The 16,230-nt window shown below is 36.7% G+C and overlaps 1 protein-coding gene across 3 annotated transcripts in view; it reads left to right on the top strand.

Moving 5' to 3' along the window:
* The window catches only part of LOC119777899 (regulator of G-protein signaling 14-like), a 30,436-nt gene extending 15,136 nt beyond the window's left edge, over positions 1-15,300 (top strand). For 2 of the 3 annotated variants that reach the window (XM_038276903.1, XM_038276904.1), the window contains exon 15: positions 458-1,594. In XM_038276903.1, coding sequence (XP_038132831.1) covers positions 458-732 — 275 coding nt within the window. In that variant the 3' untranslated portion in view covers positions 733-1,594. Of the gene's footprint in view, positions 1-457; positions 2,263-14,507; positions 14,622-14,694; positions 14,773-14,846; positions 14,901-15,028 lie in introns of those variants that run through there. The other variant, XR_005279990.1, reaches the window with a different exon arrangement.
* The last annotated feature ends 930 nt before the right edge of the window (positions 15,301-16,230 follow it).

Raw genomic sequence — 16,230 nt, 5'->3', positions numbered from 1 at the left:
GAGGGCCAGTATGAGCTATGAGTATGCTTTGCTGCTAGCTGTCCTGTTCGAAGGTGAACTACAGTATGACCAACCTCACAGCCTCTATTAAAATAACACCAAAATAAATAAAATAAAATCCACACAGCATCCCGTCATTAACAATGAATAGTGTAGTGAATAGAAATCTTACTAGTAATGCAAGCTGCTGGGTGATACCAAAGCTCTTGTATGTGTGATTTAAGGGTAAGGTCATTCTAGAAAATGAATAAAAAAAGCACTTTTTTTTTCTATGTTAATATTTTTTCAATGAAAGTGTTCCCCAAATTGGATTTGCATTGTGTTGTTCTATAGCATAAACTTTACCACACTTATCACTTGCATCTTACCAATAAATGGTTCTGTTGCATATTGCCCAACGTTGTTGCATCTTAACAGTTACCTGCAGGATTAACATGATTGTCTTAAATTGCTTTAGGGTTTCTGGATATGCTGACAAAAGCTCAGTGCTGCAGAGTAGATGACCAGAGAGGCCTTCTGACCAAAGACCAGCTAGAGATCCCCTTATTTCTGCAGCGTCCTTCAGACCAGAGACAGAATACAGACAATCCCTCTACAACCAGCTCTTTCAGTGCTGACTCGAAAACTGAATCGGAGGACAAAGAAATCTCTTCTGCTGTAGCCAAGAAACCTGAGGAAAGTTCTGTGGCTCCTAAATCTGGATCTAAAGACTTAAGGGAAACAAAGGTTTGATGGAAAGCTGTGTTGAAATACAATAATAAGCCTTAAAACCCAATGAACAGAACAAAAATGTGACATTATTTACATAAAAAGATATTGTTGGTGTAAATGCACTTTTTTAGTAAATAAGCTTGGTCAGCAGTATATATATATTATTTTTTTGGGGCCTCAGTATTTGATCAAATGGCCTGTTAAAGAAAAGTTTAGTTAGGAATAAAATATATGGAAAACATTTGTGTAATTTATGAAACACTACAGATCCCGATTTGAGAATGTGTATAAATTTGTACTGTACCCTGTATAAAACATTCTATCTTAATATTGAATTCTGGAACATGTTATTGATGTAGCAAGTCAGTCAAACCTGCAGTCGTTGTTGTATGTTAAATCTAAAGCATAACCGTGTCTTCAAAGTAAACATTTGTTCTGTACAGCCCTCGAAAACAAATTTGCATGACTTTGCTTTATGGTTAAATGTTATATGAAGAGTAGCTTAAATTACTTGAAATTGTTTGAATTTTTGTGTGCACTTTTTTTGTTTTGTTTTTTTCCATGCATGTTTTGCATGCTATGCTGTGATAGCACTTTGAAGCTCTGATCATGTCCTGTTTCCAGAAATCCTTGACTGCATTTCAGGGTCCAAGTGATTAACCATTTGCTCGTTATGAGGGTATCTGATCCAGTGTTATTGTAATATTCAATGAAGTGTATCTGACGGTTTCCATACTTGGATCTGATTGTTCATTTCTTGCATGGAATGAGTGTAAACTGAGCTTTTAAGCCTCAGTGATTGGTTTTATTATTTTTTTTAAATCAGATCAATTTCTGCCTGAAGTAATGATCTGGATTAAATTATACAATTAGTGCCCTGTAAGATCTGTGAGGCTCAGAGTGATTGTGAGTCATGCACAACAACATAATTAGGAAGAGTTTGATTAAATTTCTGTTTATTTTACTGATAAAAGAAATCTAATGCTTTTATGTAATTTAATTCTTGTCCAGCAATGAGGATATTTAGTAGTTATTGGTTGCTTAAATAAGTTTTTATCCAAGGAAAGTGGTTAATATTTCCTCAGACCTGTTGCTGAAAGGTGATTTGCAGTTTTTCCTCGATGGCGAGGCATTACACCAACCTATTAGATGAGTCATGGATGATCTCATCCCCTTGGATGACGCAAGCAGTTTATACATTTCATAGTATGTGGCAGTACATAGTTTGGAATGAATCCCACCTACTATACCTTGCTTGATTGTTGTTTACATGGCATTATCATGGGTCTAGTTAAGCATTAGAGAATGAATGGCACAACATTAATATGCAAAGTATTCAGACACAGATGACTAGTAGCATATCTGGCATTTGCGCGTTTCTATGCATGCACGTCTCCAGTCGTGCGTTAGTGGTGCGTCGGAGGAGGTATGAATGGGCAGAGAGGGGTGTTCTCTCTCACACACCGTCACAGCTCTGGGATGAGGAGTGCCATCTACTCCACTACACGTCTGCTGTGCTGCTGAAAGAAGACGAACAGGGAAGTAAAGGAGGTGAGCCTTTGATATTATTTCTAGGATTTCTTTTTAATTTCCAACATGATTTAAAAGGTTGATGCAGAGTGTGATGTTTGTCCTTGTCATCCCCCTTCTTTCCCCCTCCTTGCCTGTCATACAGCACATAACTGCTTGATAGAATGCAGTTATGCGCTTGGTAAAACCTCCTTGTGGTCTCTAAAGGAATTTATCCGTTTTATTCTCTGCCTCATAGGGATGGAGGGTTTTCTAGCAATTGAATTAAGATTTGTTTTTAAATACTATAAGTGTTAATGAGGAATGCAAAAGGGACCTTAAAGGAGATTCATCTATGAAATGGATCCATATATGTAAAATAAATCCACTATTTGTGATAAATGTGATAAAATCTCTGCACAGTCTTAATGGGGAGAGATACAAGTCTCAGCTGTTGGTTGAACAGGAGCAGCTGTGACTGCTGACCAAATTCATCCTGTCTGGGAGGGTCGAGGGGATGAGTGTTAAAACACCTGAACGGGGGGAAACATGCCTCATTACAACCAATATACAGCAACTCATCACTTTCTCCTTATGGGTTTTCTGCTCTGGTGTTATTAGAATAAGTGGCCATCCTCTGACCTTGGAGCTTGAACATCACTATGTGCAGGCATGGTGCAAGGTAATAATGTGAGACTGAGGTAGAGAGCTCTAAACCTGCACTGGGTAAGCACTTTTGAGCTTAACTTTGGTAAAATGAACTCAACCTGATGGTTTGGAATAAGAACTGTTGTCCTTGAACATATGAGCAAAACTCTCATTTTAAAGGTGAAACAAAAAGATATCATGGCAAAGCTACCCAGGGAAACCAGGAGCTATATTACTGAGTTTTTAGATTGCAGAAAGCTAATCACACATCTAATTCCTCTCCTGTTCCAATTCTGAGTTCGGGAGTTAATTGCTGTTGACCTTTCTCTAAAGAACAGGCTAATATCTCTTGAACAGCTTAGGATTTCATTTAAACTTGATGCTGCAAAGTATTCCATTGCGATTCTTAAAGCTGCTATTTCTCATCTATTATAACTTCTTTTTGCATCTTCCGACAGCCATCTTAGTGATGTGGGCACAATGAAAATGTCAGTCTTCTACTATATTGTTGTTTTTTTCTTCTGCTATTCTTGTCAAAATCTTCCAAGCATAAACTTGGATGAAGAGTTTCTTTAAATCAATTTGGTTTCTCAGTCGGATTTAGATCTGAGCTTTGACAGTATTATACATCTAAATCTTCCAATTCCTCCTACCATCTTTCAACATCTTCTTTCACTTTGGGAATGAGTACATGGGTGGAGCTCTGGATAACTTCTATAGCTACTAGGTGCTATGCAAAGGGAGGAAAAAGTAAAAAAATAAAATAAATAAAAAAATCCACTCAAAAGTTTAGTAACGTTGATAAAAATATTACTCAAGTTCATGTTCAGTTAACAGTGAAAAATGTTACTCCAAAGTAAAAAATGCTTAAGCAAAATTTTACTTTAAGTACAAGTTACTCTGTTACAACAAAATCCTTCTGGTCTACTTTATAAGGAAATTAGTAACTAATTAATTTAAACTGTTACAAAGAAAAAAATGCAGCACGTTTTCTTAAATTACATGTTTGGCAGGTAATGATGTGTAGCAAATATTTTAAGTTTTGTTTATATATAATTTCTCTCATCTCTGTAACCTTCTTAATGTGCATGTATGTTGCTTCTGTAGTTATCTTCCTTAGAATCTGGTGATTCTGAACTTCATCCCATCCTTTGTCCAAAACATCCACCACTGATCATTCACTGTTTTCAGATTCAATCAAATTAATTATAATTATAAGGAGTGGAAAAGGCTCATGTATATGCAATATGCAATATCGATATTGGGGGCTTTAAAAAAAGATATCTCATATACTGGCCGATATCCGATACACGGCTTAAAGTGAAAACGTGCTGGCTAAGAGGAGGCGTTTTGTATTTGATTCATTTTTGGGAGGAAAAAAGACAACAACCCAGAAATATAAATTTGGCACATTTACAAGAAACTGAAAAGTTATCTCCTCCACTGAACACAAGATTAATATTAATAGATTAATATTTAAGTAAAAAAATCCAGACAGGATTACAACTAAATCCATAAGTTGGAACCTTTTAAAAATTTGTTTAATTAAAAATATTAACTTCTGAATTTATGAGCCCCAGTACAGCCTGCATGTTGGCATGAAGTGTAGTGGAACATAATATAATCTTATTTTTCTTCTAAAGTTGTTTATTTTACAAATAGCTGAAACATACACAAAGCTAAAACACTAATATGTTTGCCAAAATTCATCTGCTCTCCTTAACGCACCCTACCACCGTGTTTCCATGAGTGTTTGTTATGGAGGACTAAAGTGTACTTTTACAAAATCACAGCCTACTCTGGAGTAAATTACTTAGCTTCTCCCTCCTTGTCCAACTCTATGCTTATGCAAGCAGCAGCTGTGAGCATGTATGTTTACAATCACTATTTAGAGCAGGGACTATATAGTGAACTCAGTCAACTTACCCTTCGAACAGATGATCACTACTTTTTGCTCCCCATCGGTCATGTGACTCCGTCTCCCTGCATGCTGCCTGCACCATTTTTGTTAGTTGTCACCGCTGTTGGCTATTGACAGCAGACAGCTGTAACAACAACAGTCTGGGATATATGTGCTCATCTAGTGACCAGGGATGATCAATACTTTTCAAGATGCATTGTGGGAAATCTCCATTTCACCACTAGATGTTTGGACACTCATCTAAAATGTTGTTATTGTGATGGTCATATTGTCCTGAGATCAGGTGTCCAGCACACGCTGTCAGATCGGCATAATATTAGTTTATATCCAACCTAAATAATTAACAATATACCACAGCCAATGTTTTCTATGTATTTAAACATGACAACGAAATCTAACCAAATTTAAATTCCCCCACACGTTTTTTTTTTTTTACTATTAAAATATCTGATTTTATAGTAATATTGACTAATATAATTTTAGCTATAAAGGTTTCTTCTCTCAATATCCCACAAACTTTAATATGTCTGGCCATTTCTGCATCCAAGAAATAACCATATATTCCAAGCTGATTTTCTTTTTTAAAAGTTAAAATAAGTGTGTTTTTGCTGGTCTGTACACTGCTGTTAAAATTTATTGTGGTAATAATTCTCTGCTCCGCATGCGTATTAGAAGAATGTATGCCGATCTGACAGACAGGACACCGACCACATGTTTTTCGATGTCAACTATTGAAACAGACGCTAAAATCAGCCTGATAAATCAGCCTGCTGATTAATTGGTCAGGCTCTAATACTCACATAGTCATAGTCATAAATGCAACAATTTACTTTCCGTCTCTGCTGCTATGTAATTATTAAAGGCTTGCAATTAATCAACCACACTAGAGGGCAAACTTTGCAGTGCATATTAATCAATAAGAGGAAAGGAAAATCATCAATCATTAAAAACCAAAGAAAGTCAGAAAAGGTGAGGTGGGGGAAGAAAAAGAGATGGGTTTATAGGATAAAGAAGACAGCATGAGTGATGATAGCTAGAAGAAGCAGAGAGGAGGTTCTAAGACATGGCGGTTAATCATTAGTAATAATATTTTATATACATGTGGTAACAGCCTTTACTTCTTTAGAACTATATTTTTCTGTTTTCAAAATAATTGATCACCCATCAAAAAACACATTTACACACTGTGTTTCAGTTTATTTTGTTGCATTGTTTATAAATGGCAAATATTATAAACAAATCATATAATGTGTCGGTTCACAACTGAATACATGGTGTGATCGAGGCAACTGGCAGAAGTTTTAAATCACAAGTTTGTATGTTTCTCATCTGACATTATTTGTTAGAGCTTTTTATGTTTGTCTTTCAAAAATGTTTTTGTTTTTATGATTTCCAAGAATCAGTTTATGGACCATTTTCAAGAAATGTTGGCTCAGTTTCAAGTGCTGATAGTGTGCAAATATGCATATTTTTTTTGTTTCGCAGGGAAGCAGCTGGTTGCTTCAAATATTAAATGTTTATTGTGGTGATCCAGGAGATAAGAGTCGTGGAACAAAGTGCTGTGACTTTTTTTTGTAAATGGAAATTTGTAGTAACCTGAACGAAAAAGACTAAACTGTTTTTTATCTAGGATGTATAGTGTAGGATTTAAAGAAATGACTCCTAGATGAAGGTATGGTCCGCTTGAATGATCCTATACAGGCTTGATTCTTACTGTTTGAATCAGTCATGTGTTTCTGAATAAGCCAAAAGCAAACGAGACAGATCTGCACTAAACAGACTAAACTGTTGCAGTGTGGAAGATGAGGAGAAGCTCCTATGGAAAGTTGTAGTTCTTTTGTTACAGCAGAAAGTGCATTCTCCTTTCTCTATGGATGAGGACCACTTCAGGTGATTAGAAAGGTTGGATCCTAGGAATTCAACATTATCCTCACAAAAGACTGTGTTAATGAGAATGAAGAGTGGCTTCTCCTGACGCCTACTCATGGCCGGACAAACCGGACTCGATTTAGGATCTGATCTTTATATTTGTTATTTGAATGTAAGACAGTGATTAAAAACAAATGTATAAACAAAAGGAAGACAGAAACAATAGAAAAGGAAAATACTTTATTCAAAAGAAGTTGGAAGAAGACTGTTAATTTAATCCCACCCCTTTGCTGCACAAAACTAAACTATTACTCTCTATATATAACTATTATTATATAATGCTATCAACATTATCTATAACAATAGTGTTAAGATTATTATTTGTACTACTACTACTACTACTACTAATAATAATAATAATAATAGTAACATTACCTTCATTAACAATACAATACTACTATCAATATTTTTCTTCTTCTCATTTTGTTGTCCTTCGGGCTGTTCCACGGTTTAACTCAACATAGTGATATACAAATACTCTTCCTAGTGGTTTTCCCCAAAGGAATTCTGACTTTGATGTCACCTTGTAAATGGTAGGTTCCATCTCTATGACTGAAAAGATTCTGGATATTAAGTTGTATTGTTTACTAGCTTCGTACATGATCTGTGCTCCATGATAATGAACCACGTCCTGAAATGTAACTAATTCCAGATACCCAACTATGTATGATACAGACCACCCTGTTCTGCAACACTGATAATGGGTTTAATGCATTTTGTAATCATTTCCGATGGAAATAAGTTTACACTACCGTTCAGAAGTTTGGGGTCACATTGAAATGTCCTTATTTTTTGAAGGAAAAGCACTGAAAACAGTTTAGCTTGTTACAGAAGCTACAAAACTGACCTTCCTTTGAGCAGATTGAGTTTCTAGAGCATCACATTTGTGGGGTCAATTAAACTCTCAAAATAGCCAGAAAAAGAGAACTTTCATCTGAAAGTCTACAGTCTATTCTTGTTCTTAAAAATGAAGGCTATTCCATGCGAGAAATTGCTAAGAAATTGAAGATTTCCCACAACCGTGTGTACTACTCCCTTCAGAGGACAGCACAAACAGGCTCTAACCAGAGTAGAAAAAGAAGTGGGAGGCCGCGTTGCACAACTGAGCAAGAAGATAAGTACATTAGAGTACCAACTGGCATCTTCATCAAATAGTACCCGCAAAACACCAGTGTCAACATCTACAGTGAAGAGGCGGCTGCGGGATTCTGGGCTTCAGGGCAGAGTGGCAAAGAAAAAGCCACATCTGAGACTGGCCAATAAATGAAAAAGATTAAGATGGGCAAAAGAACACAGACATTGGACAGAGGAAGACTGGAAAAAATGTTGTGGACGGATTAATCTAAGTTTGAGGTTTTTGCATCACAAAGAAGAACGTTTGTGAGACGCAGAACAACTGAAAAGAAGCTGGAAGAATACCTGACGCCATCTGTTAAGTATGGTGGAGGTAATGTGATGGTCTGGGGTTGCTTTGGTGCTGGTAAGGTGGGAGATTTGTACAGGGTAAAAGGAATTCTGAATAAGGAAGTCTATCACTCCATTTTGCAATGCCATGCCATACCCAGTGGACAACGCTTGATTGGAGCCAATTTCATCCTACAGCAGGACAATGACCCTAAACACACCTCCAAATTGTGCAAGAATTATTTAGAGCAGAAGCATGCAGCTGGTATTCTATTGGTAATGGAGTGGCCAGCGCAGTCACCAGATCTGAAACCCATTGAGCTGTTGTGGGAGCAGCTTGACCTTATGGTACGCAAAAAGTGCCCATCCAACCAATCCAACTTGTGGGAGCTGCTTCTGGAAGCGTGGGGTGCAATTTCTCCAGATTACCTCAACAAATTAAAAGCTAGAATGTCAAACGTCTGCAATGCTGTAATTGCTGCAAATGGAGGATTCTTTGACGAAAGGAAAGTTTGATTTAAAAACAATCTTATTTCAAATACAAATCATTATTTCTAACCTTGTCAATGTCTTGACTCTATTTTCTATTCATTTCACAACTTATGGTGGTGAATAAGTGTGACTTTACAGGAAAACACAAAATTGTTTGGGTGACCCCAAACTTTTGAACGGTAATGTAGATATAAACATTAAAAAACATTTAATCAAACACTGTATTTACTCATAGTAGAAACTCAGTGGTACCGAAAATAGATAAAAGGAAACTCTGATGTTCATTGTGTTTGTTAGAGCACGTCATACACGCGCCTACACGTTATGAATGCTGGCGTACCATAAAGAACAAATTATGAACAGTTTAGCTTGTGCCTTCAAGTGGTTCGCCCATAGGAAGACGTTACTTGGATATAACTTAAAGGAATATCTTCAGAACAGCTTGAAATGACACAAAACTTATATGGGTGAGTAAAACATGATGTAATAACATAAAATTAAGGGCCAAATGTAAAAAAAAACATTCTAAATAAAGGCAAAAGCACTTATATCAAAAGTGAATAATGAATTCTATGAAAGTATACCCTGAAACTTATCAGGACACCACTTTCTACAATTCAAGATGTCACAAAAAGATGCTGCCTGACCAGAGCCCCATAATATCATAAACGGAATCTCCAAATTAAACTTGTCTCGTCTGAGGCCAGTGGAAAAACTACAGTCAGCAGAAACTAGTCCGCTGGACAGCTGAAATCAAATCAAACAACCCCCCCTCACAATTAACTTTTTGGAAAACACAGATGTGTTTGGCTACATGATGACACAATTTATAGAGCAGTGTTGCCTTGCAGCAAGAAGGTCCAGGGTTTCAGATTCATCCTCAGGTCTTCCTGTGAGGAGTTTGTGAGTTCCTCCCATGCATGCATGCATGAGTTCTCCATGTGTTATCCATCATCCTCCTACAGTCCCGAAAACATAACTGCTAGGTTATCTGGATAGATAAATAGATTAATCTGCCTCCCATAGGGAAACGGACGTGCAGGATTGTCAGCAAGCATTTACATAAAGGACGTATGAACATAACATTAACATACATTATCAACAGCAAGGAGCTCAGTAATTTACGGTACCTTTTCACTATTTGTCATCTAACTGCTTGTGGCATGAAGCAAAAATTGGTCATATTTCTTGAGAATAAAGGAAGGCAGTACCTTTGCTGTGAGGGAAGCAGCTAAAATGAAAATCTTAGAGGGTATATTGTCTTCTATCTCTAATCTTGTTTGCCTTCCTCATAACTCTGCACATATATATATTTTCCATGCTCTGCAGAGAGGTCCCTTACATTTTCCTGGCTGTGATCGCCCATGTGTCTAAGGATTTACTAGAACATCACTGCTTCAAACATATATTACAGTAACGGTAGCCCCTGCAGGTCAAAAAGCATAGACAACACAGATGTAACCATGTCATCCGAAAGTTGGAGCTGACATTTACTGTGCTAAAAAGCCAGTGTTCACTGCAGCTTTGATAGCTACTAAACTCACATAAACCTACAATTCTGTGCCAACAAGCTTGGTTTATGTTTGCAGAATCTACTATTATGAATTCTATGGTAACAAGCAACAGTGTCTAATTAAACAGAATGGAAAAACTTAGCTTTACACTAATTTAGGCAGTACAGCTCACTTATTTGTCAAGGACAAACATGTTAACTTCAGCGTCCTTTTTAAAAACTTTCTCCCTCATTAGCTCCGTCCACCTGGAGATGTCTTGCCTGATGTTTATCCTTGTTTTATTGTTGTTTCTGTTTTTGTTGTCTTTTAAGTTCTCTTTTTCACTTTCCTGGTAATGGTGAAACCGTTACTTGCTGCTGCTTATGCATAGACCTGCATCGTGCTGCAGTAGACTTTCAGTTGTTCTGTTAGCGTCTCCAAATGTTCTTCAGCACCGCCTCTCAATCACACTGAACTTCTAAAAAGGGGAAAGGCATTGTTATTCTGTGAGTTAGTACTATTTTACCCCTCACCTGCATCTCTACTTTCAAGATGGCAGACTGTCACGATGATTCGCATACGGGTGACAAGCCTTATTTATAAACAAACAGAAAATTCGTTGTTTATGGAAATGTATCTGCAGTCATTGATTTCAGGCCGTAAAAAGAAAAAAATGTTTCAGAACATCCCTTTAAATGCATTTACATTGCTATAAAAATTCAGACAGTGAGTGTTGTTGCAGAACTTTAAAAAAGAGAAACCTTTACCCTCAGTGTAACCCCTGTCTAGTTTTGATTGGCATACAATGGAGGAGTTGTTCATTGAGACAAAGGAATAGGGAAACAAGCCAACAGATCATTTTTATTTAGGTCATCTCCCTGAGTGAGCGTTCCAGAGCCAGTAACCGGGACCTCCTGAATGCCTGCCCTTCCATCAAGGCTGAAATTATTCTCCTCTGTCCCCTTCAAAGACTCATAATGCACATTTGAAGTGAAACGCAGAGGTCAGCTGCTGGTTTCTTACCCCCGGGTGTGCTAACTGAAACCTCTATGAAAAATGGTCCGAGCAATCCACTGAATGTGTTGCGTTAGCATGTTTTATATAGCAGGCAGTCCATTCCACTGAGGCTTTTGTATTAAAGTTCCCTACAGCATGAAATGTTAAGCTGCTGTGACCACTGACGTCAAGCGTCGCAGCGGGTAAAGGAACTCCTGTCGATAGGCTGCCATTCATTTTTTATAAGCTCCTCATCAGAGCAGCAGGGGGACAGTTGGATTTTAGTAAAATGTTTCTTTTCGTTTTGAAACAAATTCTTACAAGGTCTCACTTGGAGACATCTATTTGCTTCATTAAACTTAAAGCGGTTGATCACGATAAAATGGCAACTGTTACTCTCTTATGAAGTTTGAAATGCAGGCAAAAATTTTCTCATTTTTCATAAAACATTATGATACATCTCATTGTTTTTTAAAAAAAAAGGCTTTATTTGCACTTGTGAGTGATGCAAATATACCTATTAACATTTTTTTTTTTTTTAATCAAAGCAGCTTTGGATAGCCAAATATAAAGGATTATTCTTCATTGCTGATGTGCATCTGGAGTTGCAGTAAAAAACTTTAGATATATAAGTCTAATAGCTCTTCATTTTTTGTCTTTTTGCTGTAGCACAAATCTTTTCTCTTTTAGAAGTTGCAGGAAACATTGTCTTCAAAAGTGAACAATAACATTTCAGCAATGCATCTTTGACGGACTGTGTGAGCAATGATGGAGATGACAGAGACGGTTATTCTTTTATGTTTTTTTTTTTTTAAATACAGAAGGTCTCTTTCACTCTGACCTAAATCCAAAGGTGTTTTTTCCCTTGGTAGCATGACTCCTGATGCCAGCTGTGCCCCTGGCTGTGACTGCTGCTTTGTATTCACTGTAGAGTTCAGCCTTTTCCTGGGACTTATTGTTTGTGCTGGATTGACATGCATGAATGCATCTTCATTATTTCCCTTAAGAAAACCTCTCCTTCGTTCATATGACTCCAAAGCTAAAAAAAAAAAAAAAAATCTTAAACTACCTTAATTTGTGTTTCCCATTAGCATAATGTCTTACATTGACTTTAAGTTCAAATTGAGCTGTTTAAACTTATTGCAGGCATTCATTTAAAAGTTTCTACTTTTGAACAGCCTATGCAACTAAGTGAAAAATAAGATCTCATTAGGCCGTCCAAATGGAAGATGATACATAAAGTCATGGACGAATCAATAAAGGAATTACTCATCAGACAAAATAGACTTTCTTTCCTGTTCATCTTTGTCTCCAGATCTAAATAACCCAATTGGTGAGCAGAGAAAAACAATCTGTCACTGTACAATACTACACATCTGTATAAAGTATTAACAACAGACATACTGATGAGTACTATTATGTAAAATTTTCTTTTTATCAACAATTATTACTCAGGTTAAATGTTAGTTTTATCACTTATGACAGGTATTAATGTTGCTCCTGCAATATAGGAAAGGGGAAAAAAGTACTTTGAGGCTTTTTACACCTCTTATACGGCTTTAGGTGTTATGCACCATATGATCAATTGCTCATGGGTCATTAATGAGGCCTAATGTACATGGTGGCCCTGTTTGATCAAAGTTGAGATTCCCTGCCAACTGTCTCAGTTTCAGAGATTGCTCTCTGGGCAGTTTCTCTCTGATCTATATAGAACCAGAGAGTTTATTAGAGATCCTGGTGGGAATTTTGATTGCTGTGAAAATGACAAAGCTATCAGTATTCCCACCAGAAAGAAGCAGACGAAGCAAACGGGGAGAAGTTCTAACACTCTGTCAATGGTGACTACTATTCTGCCATCCATCCATGCATTGCCTTGGTAATCAAAACTGAGAGGTATAAATAAATAGTCGCCACAAAATGCTCCGCCTAAACCTAGTTAAATGGTTACAATCTGGTCCATGGTCACTAATACTGAAGACTTAAAAGCAGTTCTTTGGACACTATCTTCTCCATATCATTTCAGATTACAGGCAGAAACTTAAAAGTTCATAGGCTGGTTTTCATACTGTTTGTAAAATGGACTCCTGAGTCTAAGCTGATGGCTTAATCCCGCAGTGGGAAGATTTTTGAAAAATAAGCTTTATTTACATAAATTAATCAAATTTGTGACATCGTATATCAACATATGTTAGTCTTGGTCTGCATATAGAACAACGTTTCAACAATAATAACACAGATATATACTTGTCACACTATCCTAATGGGGACTTTCCATTGACTCCCATTAATTTCCCACAATTCACACCTAACTCCCTCCCCATGTAGAGGACCTTTCCTCATGGGCACCAGGTGTTGGTCCCCACAAGTACCTATAAGTCACCAAAATGTAGCATATTCCTGGGAAATTGTTCCCAGAAGGTAACAAAAACATTGCCAACGCCCGCAGCAAAAGACTTAATCATACATCAATGAAAATCAGCTGTGCTGATAACCTCTAAACCCTGAAGGACAGCAGCGCTCAATGACCGACTTTAGGCATGCCTTCTCTAATCCTAAATATCACCATAAACCTAACCATTACCAGAGCACTCCTCATCTTAACTATCCAAATTGACACCATCAGAGACTGTACTGTACTATAGTCACTAACGCGCTGCTTGTCATCATTTGCATCGACATTATTCAGTCTGTTTAGTGCACTTCCATTTCTTTTGGATTTGGCTCCTCTACAAAACAAGTCCAAGAAACAAAATCCAACAAACAATCAGGTCTGTGTAGAAGATCGTTGGGGCTGACCTTTCTTCCTTCTAGGATCTGTAGAAATCTAGGACCAAAAAAAAGCAACCACCATCTCTGCTAACCTCAACTTTATGGTCAGAGGCTGGTAAGTCTCCTACCTGCAGGTCTGTGCTACAAAGGCCTATCACAAAAATACAAAATGTCACAAAGACAATTCCTTTCCCAGGTCTGCCTAACTTTACCACTAAAATGATTCTAGTTCAAAGTATGTTTTCCTAAAAAGCTTTAATTAGAAAAAAACCCCAAACAAAACCAAAAAAAGGAAGTAATGAAGACATTTTTTTACAATGGAAATCAATCACAAATTCAACTCTTCTGCATTCAAGAAATTTAAGTAAAACTAATAATATATACAAAATATTTGCATCCCATTGTGATAGTTGTCATAAAAGCATCCATCCATTATGAAAACATTAGAAAATGACAAAACAAATTTAATCATAAAAAAGGAGCCAAAGAGTGCCATCTAGCTACAAAAGCCTGTAACTGTACTTCAGCTTCTTGCTTATAAACTCAGTAATAGAACATTTTGTTGCTGACATTTTTTTTAATATAGTGACATAAAAAAATAAAACATAAATTTTTTTTTCTTTGCCTTTTCTCAGCTTTACAGCGTGACATCAAGAAATTTCAAAAGGACAAGTTAACCTATCCTGAAGTTGCTTTATCAGTGACCTAAGAACATCTTCAAATCAGCCATGGAGCAGAAGACAAATGAGGTGTGTTAAAAATGTGACTCATGTTATTTTTCATTATTCCAACCTGATCTAACAAGATCCTGCCTCCCTATAGTGTCACACCTCCACCTCTCTGCAGAAGCACATGAAGAACAGGTCTAAATCCACAGAGGAGACACAACAGTCCAGGAAGGTGAGCAGCATTTAGAAACATGAAAGATTGGTTCCTGTTTCTATCTGATCTGATTTTAGCATCTTCCTTATCAGGCATTCTCCTCACAAAAGTCACTGCCAGGCAGGCCAGATCTGGACAAAGTGAAGGTGCGCTTTGTTTTTCTACTTGCCAGCTCTACATTGCCTCTTCACTTCTCATGTCCTTCTAAATAGTTATTTCATTTAAACTTTAAAATGTGTTCTCCTAATGCGTCAATTTGCCTTATATTCTGCAGGAGAGTCCCGAAGGCCCTGACACACTTTCCTCCTCCACAGAAGAGTTAAAGTGACATAAAAAATCACCTTAAAGCCACTAAATAACTCATAGAAAATGTACATATGTTAACAAAAAAAAAAAAAAAAAAAAGAATCTTTATGATCCATTTAAGCTGTGGATACAATGCTGAAACAACCGGCATGAAACAAACTTCCATTTGATGAAGCTGTGTCATTGTGCTGTGACTTGTAAAACTGTTTAGTAATAGTAAAGTGATGTTGTATAACTGCATATTTTTTCTCTTTTTGATTCTTTGCAATAACAGATTAATGGAAGGTGCAAACAGATTTTAAAATACAGATTTAGGGCCTCCCTTTTTCCTTTTATTTTCAAAAATGCTCATATAGGGTCCATGAGAAAATGGAAACATCTACAAATTATCCTAAATAATTTCTTTCTCTTCTTTTACATTCTGATAGCCCTAAAGTACTAAATGAAACATATTTAAATTTTTACAAAAGCAGATAGTTCACATTGTACATCTATAACAGAGTGTATCTGTGGTATCTTATTTAACTTTTTAACAAGATCAGTTTGGAAATATCGTGCTTAATCGTTTTATAGAATATGTGTGAGATCAAACTAAAGAAAGACATTAATGTTAATGAAAAAAACCCAAAACAAAACAACAACAAAAAACACTAGAATACTTTTTTTTAAAGAAGTATAAGTATACCAGAGTGGAATTTTGTATTCATCTCAGCGTACTCTAGACCTGATTAAAACCCAGAGCAAACAACTGCCTCTAAAAATTCCTCCAATGTCAGCAAGTTTAAAGATGGCTGTTCTGTTCTGTAAAGGCTCAGGTTTGTCAGAGAATATTAAATATAACAGATAAGGTATAAATCTTTGAAGAAGGGTTAAGTTACAGCTCTGGATGGGTGATAAAAACAGTGAACATTTTTGATTAAATGCTAAAAGCCAACTGTGTTGGTAAACCTAGCCTGGTGAGGCAGATTATGAATGTTTATCTCTCTTGGTTTAGTTCTACACATCTGAGCCTTTTCAGCTGAAGGAGGGACATTCAGCTAAACCTACTGGGTAATCTCTCAGAGATTCTCTCAGAGATCCTTCAGTTGCTACTATGTTTATTTTGGTTCAGTTTCCGCTTTCATCACAGTTGTATGTCCCACATTGTACTCTAATATTGCAGCTTGATTG

Source organism: Cyprinodon tularosa, unplaced genomic scaffold, assembly GCF_016077235.1.
Source record: "Cyprinodon tularosa strain WSP-4 unplaced genomic scaffold, ASM1607723v1 ctg129, whole genome shotgun sequence".
In the NCBI taxonomy this organism is placed as follows: Eukaryota; Metazoa; Chordata; class Actinopteri; order Cyprinodontiformes; family Cyprinodontidae; genus Cyprinodon; species Cyprinodon tularosa.
Note: the sequence above shows the minus strand (reverse complement) of the source record. Positions and strands in the feature narration are given on the sequence as shown.